General features: G+C 31.9%; 1 protein-coding gene across 2 annotated transcripts; it reads right to left on the reverse strand.

Annotated features, from left to right (window-relative positions):
• Positions 1-3,837: 3,837 nt before the first annotated feature.
• Positions 3,838-7,090, reverse strand: LOC111634051 (venom metalloproteinase antarease-like TtrivMP_A). 2 transcript variants are annotated; one of them, XM_023378733.1, is made up of 11 exons: positions 7,017-7,090; positions 6,259-6,425; positions 6,063-6,152; positions 5,870-5,993; positions 5,626-5,789; positions 5,477-5,545; positions 5,254-5,408; positions 4,393-4,445; positions 4,210-4,321; positions 3,970-4,140; positions 3,838-3,893 (listed from the first exon to the last, which is right to left on the reverse strand). In XM_023378733.1, exons 1-11 carry the CDS (start codon positions 7,072-7,074, stop codon positions 3,854-3,856), a joined length of 1,203 nt encoding a protein of 400 aa, XP_023234501.1. In that variant the 5' UTR covers positions 7,075-7,090; the 3' UTR covers positions 3,838-3,853. The 2 variants fall into 2 exon arrangements, with proteins under 2 accessions (XP_023234501.1, XP_023234500.1); XM_023378732.1 differs by lacking the exons at positions 4,210-4,321; positions 4,393-4,445 and adding exons at positions 4,822-4,933; positions 5,005-5,057.
• Between the last annotated feature and the right edge of the window lie 399 nt (positions 7,091-7,489).

A 7,489-nucleotide genomic window follows, 5' to 3' on the forward strand; every position in this document is an offset into this window, starting at 1 on the left:
CGTCTCGATTATATATATATAGATTTATCATACGATAACAATGCCTCTTTATATGTTATAAAACATGTTGTCTCATACAATAAGTCATAGACTATAGGCAAAATAGTTGATCAGATATGTTCTGTGTATTTGACGTCCTGTTGAACTGGGAGATTGAAACGAATGGTCCAATTATGCTACTATATAGAATACAATTATGCTATATTATGCTTGCTGTTAGAAGATCTCCGTGCTTTTAACATTCTTTGAAACCTGAGCACAGCGAATACTTATCTTCTATTTTTCCCTGTTAACAAAGATAAATAAATATTGTTGAAATATTACTTATTGTTGAAGAATAGAAATATTGTTACTGAATAAGAATACTGAACAAGAGGGGTTGTGAGCTAGATGTAATTTAAAGTGGTGAAAATGTTCACCCAAAAGGTAATATCACATGTACGGAAAAAGATTTTTACTGTATAAATATTACAGCATGTAGCTGATATTGTAACGTATTTAGAAGTCATAATAAACTTTAATAAAATAAGAAATATTGTTAAACAGTTGTTGACTTTCTTTACATGTTTTTCAAGGCTGGATGATCGGCAGTTACGATGACAGCATAACTGGGAAACTAAAATCAAAACTGGCCAAGTCGTAAAACCCCAGGAAGTATTTCTTGGGCTGTTAGTCATGAATATGACTAAACCGGACTGTTCATAAAATTTCGAACCTGAAATACTTGTTTTGATCTTGTACTGAAAATACTTAAAGCTGCATCATTTGTTTAAATAATTCAGTGTTAATAAATAACTTATAATTAAAAAAATTCTTCATTAATAGGCCAAATTGCATCTTGTTCTTTATTTTTATAGATATTTTTCTTTAAGAACTGAACATTCGTCTTGAATATAATCATATAAAGAAATGATAATTATACTTAGTTGAGCAATCGCTGATCAAAATCTAATGTTATCATCAATGTTCAAGTTAGATAAGTCGTTGTTAAATTAGCGAATTAACTCTAATGTGGCCCTGTTTTGGTTTTATTTGTATACGGAAAAGTGACACGTAGAAGACTTTCCGATAGGGAAAGCCTTCCGGGAGATCTTTTGCGGAAAATTGCTCCTATTAAACGTCACTAGTGTGAAGAAAACCGAAAAACATGGCCATCCTGTTGACTAGGCACGAATCCATGACTACTATCAGTGTTCAGTGGTTTTATCCACTTTTAATAACTCGATATAAAATAATTTAACAAGAGGATGTGATTAGGTCGCTAACTCGCTCTACATTTAATAATTAATTAATTTTAATTTAAAGTTAGAATGTTCTGGAAGAAAAGAATTGGCCCGGAGCTGACTTGAACCCGCAACACTAGCTAATCATGACGGAGTAATACCAACTGAGAGCAATAGGGAGCCGTAGGTGCAAAACTTTCTCAGTCGGTATGGTAAGTAACCTGTGTTGTAAATACGTGAATGCTTGTCTTTAATTACTTATATTATATTTTAGTTCACTTGTGAACTAGGACTTATTATACAGAGGAAAGAAAAACACACAATTTCCAATTAAAATATGTTTTATATGGAAATTGTGTCTCTCTTCCCTCAGTATAATAAATCCTAGTTGAGAAGAAAGATCAAAATGGACAAAAGTATAAGTAACCTGTGTGGTTACATCTAAATTAATATTGATAATTCTGGAAGCAAAGATCGGATAAAGATTCGGCTAAAGTAACTGGCCGACAGTCCTTCACTATGTTCTTCTCGTCGAAGATGCGCAGAGACGAGAACTTCGGCGTCTGTCTGGCCCAGGGGCGGACGAGATGGGGTCGCTGAGCAAGGCGGGCGATCGGAAGAAGTTAGAGGCGGAGTCCAAAGTTCTTGGCGACGACACACCACAATATAAGTCACGACCTTTCGTGGAATATGGAGGAGAGCCTCCCTCCGACCTTGAGTTTCGGATTTTTATAGTTTTTTTTCTCTCACTATTCAGACTTCTGATTGGCCTTTCATCTCCTTCCTCGCTTCCCGATTGGTCTCTCTTTTGTTTTGGAGAAAACCGAGACCGACTCGGGTCACGGGAAAGGTCCGATTCCAGGTATCTGCTCGACGCCTTTCTGTCGATTGTTCTTGGGGATTGTTGACAAAATTGCAAGACTCGCGCTCATAATTTAGCTCCGTAACTCGCGATTTCTCTCATCTGGGTACTCGAACAATCATATGCAATGATTTATCTCTCTTAATTAAATCTTTCCCTCTTTTCCAAAATTGTTTCCCTAGATTGATTGTTTATGATCGTTTGGGTCAAAGTTCTATCTGTTTATGATCATTTTTGTCTGACTTATAACTTTTCATTTTGACATTGGCAGTTCATTTAACACGTGTTGGAGTCATCCGGGACTCGTTGTGTATATTTTGTGCCGCGTTGTTTAAATTATGGGATTTTCCTCTCCCTTTCATATTTAATCTAACGTTATTATTTAATCATAGGAATACCGCGATTTACATGATTTCGGATCTCGGTTGGGTCCTCATACAACGCATCTGCACAATTAGTTAGTGTCGAGAGTTCGAATTTCATTCCGGATCGATTCTTTTCTTTCAGAACATTCTAAATTTAATTTACAACAAAGTAAGAATTAAGAGATTATGGGAAAAATCAATTAATGCCATCAGCATTTGGCAAGAATTCTCCAAATTCGTGTTGAAATGATGCACAAATCACGATTTCTGTCTTCATGTAGAAAGTATCGATAAGCGGCATGACTCTATTGTTAACAGGATATATGATAATGAATTATAGCTTTTACATATGTTTTTTTTTCTTATTTTTCTAATAAAATAAATACGTTTAAGCTCACTCAAAAGAAGGGTAATTTGATTTTTTTCATCCAATCAATTATATAAATTGATATTTACTTAATTCGATAAATCCAAACCCAGAACATTCACGTTTTCGTAACGCCTTTAAATCAGTTATATTAATTCTATCACACCAAACTCTATTAATAATCTTAGAATATCATTAAATTACATTTATTTACATTCGATTTTAAAATATTTGCTCTCCACCTCAAATTAGTATTGGCTTGCCCCTGTACATCATACTTTTCCTTTAACAATAGAGTATATAACTGCGTACTCGAAATTAAGAAAGTACGTCAGTAAAAATTTATAGGTTTGCAATTTCAATTTGCAGCCCAATTACGAGTAAAATGTTTATTAAGTAATGTATATTGTTCTCCAGGGCTCTTGTCGAGACTTTTCGGCATGAGTATGTATAGATTTTTATCATTCGTACCCGAGTCATTCGGATGAGGGTTGTGAATTAGGCATAACTGTTTTGCTTCATTTTTTCGCCATCAATTTGACTTTTTTTTGTTGTTCGTATTTAAAAGTGATTATTTGATAAAAGCTGCGGGCCTCCTTACAAAAGTCTCGGGCCCCAAAGATTGCAGAACACTGAAGTAAGGCAAATACAACACATGAACAATGTGCACCCGGAAGGACTTTTCATGAGACTATATTTAAGTGAAGATAATTAGTAGAACTTCACGGACTGTTAGGAGAGAACTCAAACCAGTGTTAAGTAGTTTTATTTACTCAACCAGACCACTGAAATTGCAGCAGAGACCGAATTTTCGTTGAAAAGTGACAATAAAAACTCTTTGACTTTAGAATTACGATTAATTATTAATTATGTAGGTGCTGATCTAGGATTATTTGTAATTAAATATTGAAAAAAAATGACATAACTTTTCTTAAAAATCTGGAATTTTTTTTTCATAAATTTATAACTACAGAAGCATTCTTTCGCTTATTTTTAAGGCGTTTAAAATATAAAATATTCATTTATTTAATAAAGTTCATTTGCAATCTTCATAAAGACAGGCTGCTTGAGGTAATCTGAAAGAAAAAAATTATTGCGTGAACGTATTTATTCTCAGAATATTCAAATATAACTAATAGGAATTATACTTACGATAATAGATGTTCAATACACTTCTTAGTACACTCGGAAAATTTGAATTTGTTAACTTCATCATTGTGACTTCCCATTATGTAACCGTCGTCATAGGAACAATTTTTGGCACCCGGATTATCAGGAATGCTCATTTCTTCCGGTCCTTCCCCATCGTGTGGACTTCCGATTCTATAAAAACAGTTTGCATATTTTCATCTCAACAATACTTCGTTTAAAATAATGTTTTAACCTACTTACAGATGGGCCGTTTCATGAGCTACGGTATCGACTCTTTCGTTGTAATCCGAATCGTCATAGGCCACTCCGACTTTCTGGCATTGCACACAAACACCTTCACTAATTGAAATACCTGAATAAATCATTTTCTATGTAATACTTCCAAAATTATCAAATTTTATGTAGAATAAGTAAAATGTTTACCCGCAGTATTAAAAGAGACGGTACCATCATCTTCTAACTCGCCTAATTTACGACTGAACAATATAAATATATTAATTTAACTCTATATGATTTTTTAAAATGCATTTTAAAGTATTTAAAAAAGACATCTAGTGTAGCATTATATATATAAAACTGCATTGACCTCATGGCTGACTTATATAAACAGTATAATTTCCGTATTAAAAGCGTGCGTAAATTTCTTAGAATATAGGGGAGATCGGGGCAAGATCGGCATGTTAAGCTTTACTTAAATTTTGTGTAATAAATACTGCTGTAAACTGAAAAAAAAGCTTTGCATATTGTCTATTGGAATGTTACCTTACTATAGAACTGGTTAAAATCAGTTTGGAAATAAAAATAATTAAAATAATTACAACTTTANTTAAAATAATGTTTTAACCTACTTACAGATGGGCCGTTTCGTGAGCAACGGTATCGACTCTTTCGTTGTAATCCGAATCGTCTTGGGCCACTCCGACTTTGTGGCATTTGATACAAACACCTCCACCCTGCGAAATACCTAAAGAAATAATTTTCTATATAATATTTCCAAAATTATCAAATTTTATGTAGAATAAGTAAAATGTTTACCCGCAGTATTAAAAGAGACGGTACCATCATCTTCTAACTCGCCTAATTTACGACTGAATAATATAAATATATTAATTTAACTCTGTATGAGTTTTTTAGAATGCATTTCAATGTATTTAAAAAAGTCATCTAGTGTAGCATTATATACATAAAACTGTATTGACCTCATGGCTGACTTATATAAACAGTATAATTTCCGTATTAAAAGCGTGCGTATATTTCTTAGAATATATTAAATATAATAATTACCTAAGTATAAGCATAATTATATCTGCCTCCTTTGCTAAACCACTGTCATTTTTACAATAATATTTCCCCATATTTACAACTAGATCAACCGGATCAAGATGTTTTTCGTGACCGGGAATGGCACTATCTTTGATGAAAGAAGGTTCGGTTCCTATCTGTTGTCGAAATCAAATTTAAATAAATGAATCTAATTCTAAAAAATTATAAACATTTTCAATATTACCTTAAATGCTTGAATTCCCAGTAAACGAACTTTTATTCCCAAGTTTAATTTTTCTAGTAGGTTTTGAACCTAAATTTAAAATAAGAAAAGGAAGATCATAGTGAAATTATATTATAATTTCAAACTAAATCCTGAATTTCATAACCTACCCCAGTAAATAATATGGTTACGTATTCTGTTAAAGCTTTATCTGTATTAAAACGCTTAGTAAAATTACTTTCTGTTACACACAAATATTCTATAACAATACATTTCTTTTTCCCTGCTCTTCTCTCTACGTTTTCCAGTTTTCTATTAATATCAGTAGTTACAACTGAAAATATATTAGAAATTTTATGAAATTAAAATAATACAATTCTGTATATACTCAATACATTTATTAAAATGCATCACCGTCATTCATAAAGGAGTTTTTGTCACTTATAACTTCCACAATTTGATGCGCTATTCTTCCATCTTTAACCATTCTTCCCGACTCGTAAGGTGCGATTCTCATATTCGAATTAACTATTCCTTGCTGGAGTACATTAAAGATATCAGTAAAAATTTCTGCAATGATATATAACTTTTTTTATTAATAAATTACAATAGTAAGAGGCCCGTCTTCATCGATCAAAAGTGCTGCTCCCTTATCACTATCTCTGTAGATTCTTCTTTTCAAGTCTTCTACGTCGATCTTAAATATTTAAATAATAAAATAATATTTATCTTTCGACTGCATCTTTATTTTTAATTTTAGATAAACTGTTATTAACTTAAACTTTAATCAAATTATGACTTACTGAATAATACATTTGGTCATTTTCGTCTACGAGTGCGAAGTTTCTTGCCAATATTTCACCTGCTGGTTTCAGTTTCAATTCGATGTCTTGGTCCAGCGCTTTAAATTTAATTGTCTTTTCTCCAGATCTGGAAGTTTCCACGGATGGATACACCACATCAACACGACCTATATATATCAGTAAACATAAAATTTTCAATCTTATTTTCATGTTTATAATTTACCACCAGTGGCCGAATGGATGACACCACTGGACACTAATCGCGGGTTTGTGCAAGAAAACTCCACATCAAAGTGCAAGAAAACTATATGTGGTCATACGAAAAACTTCACGTTGAGTTTTTCCGTCTTTCTTCCCGTATCTAACACCTAAATAAGGGATTTGTCATAGAAAAGTCCTCCCGGTAAGCATCTTCCTTGACATATTGTTACCTTACATCATAAATCCAATTCTAATTTTTCAGGGCATAATTTTTCCACGCAAAAAATAGAACGTCTGAATAAGATTTTCGCAATGCCTCAGATATTAAATTGCATGTATTATACAAAAGCACAGAAACAGTAAAACTTAATTACAATACATGCATCACGCCATAAAAAAAAACAATAATATTAAATACGTATCGTATAGCTAGAAACTTTTTAAAAACGGGTGCGGCACATTAAAAAAAACCAATTGATTTTATTAGCTACGCTTTAATTTTATAGATACCAACGTATTTTATATTTACAACGCTATTGGAATAGTAATACTCTTACCACTTGGAATGGCCGAAACAGCGGTGAGGAGGAATATATTTGCTAGATAGAAAATCATGGTTAGTTATAGTATTGCCTACATCTTATTTATACTTACAGCTGTCAAGTGGAAAAAGCAAATTAGCTGCTATTACTTGATTACTCATCCTTTCAAATTGCTTTTTTGCATCTGTGACAAATTTTAAAGCGTTAATTAGTGCTGAAAAAGCATACTTTTATATATATGTATATATATATATATATTGTATGATTTATAATTTTCATTCTTATAATATTTCATTATCTTCTTTAAATATGTCTATTTTCCTTTTATTTTATTTTTTGGCATATAAAAAATTCGTTTTAATCCATTTACATATGTTCAATAAATCAATTTAAATGTTCACAATAACAATTTTAATATTATTATTTATCACGAATATTAAATATTTATATACAAAATTTAATAAAGATTTATATTTAATTCGTGTAAA

The sequence above is a fragment of the Centruroides sculpturatus genome, unplaced genomic scaffold (assembly GCF_000671375.1).
Source record: "Centruroides sculpturatus isolate CEXI.00-Female unplaced genomic scaffold, Cexi_2.0 scaffold701, whole genome shotgun sequence".
NCBI classification, from domain to species: domain Eukaryota; kingdom Metazoa; phylum Arthropoda; class Arachnida; order Scorpiones; family Buthidae; genus Centruroides; species Centruroides sculpturatus.

Coding starts and splice junctions, on each gene's coding strand:
- LOC111634051 (XM_023378733.1), bottom strand. CDS start 7,074: ATGATTTTCTATCTAGCAAATATATTCCTCCTCACCGCTGTTTCGGCC. Junction 5,994..6,062: donor AAGACGGGCCTCTTACTATT/GTAATTTATTAA, acceptor AATGTACTCCAG/CAAGGAATAGTTAATTCGAA. Junction 4,446..5,253: donor ATAATTATGCTTATACTTAG/GTAATTATTATA, acceptor TATATTGTTCAG/TCGTAAATTAGGCGAGTTAG.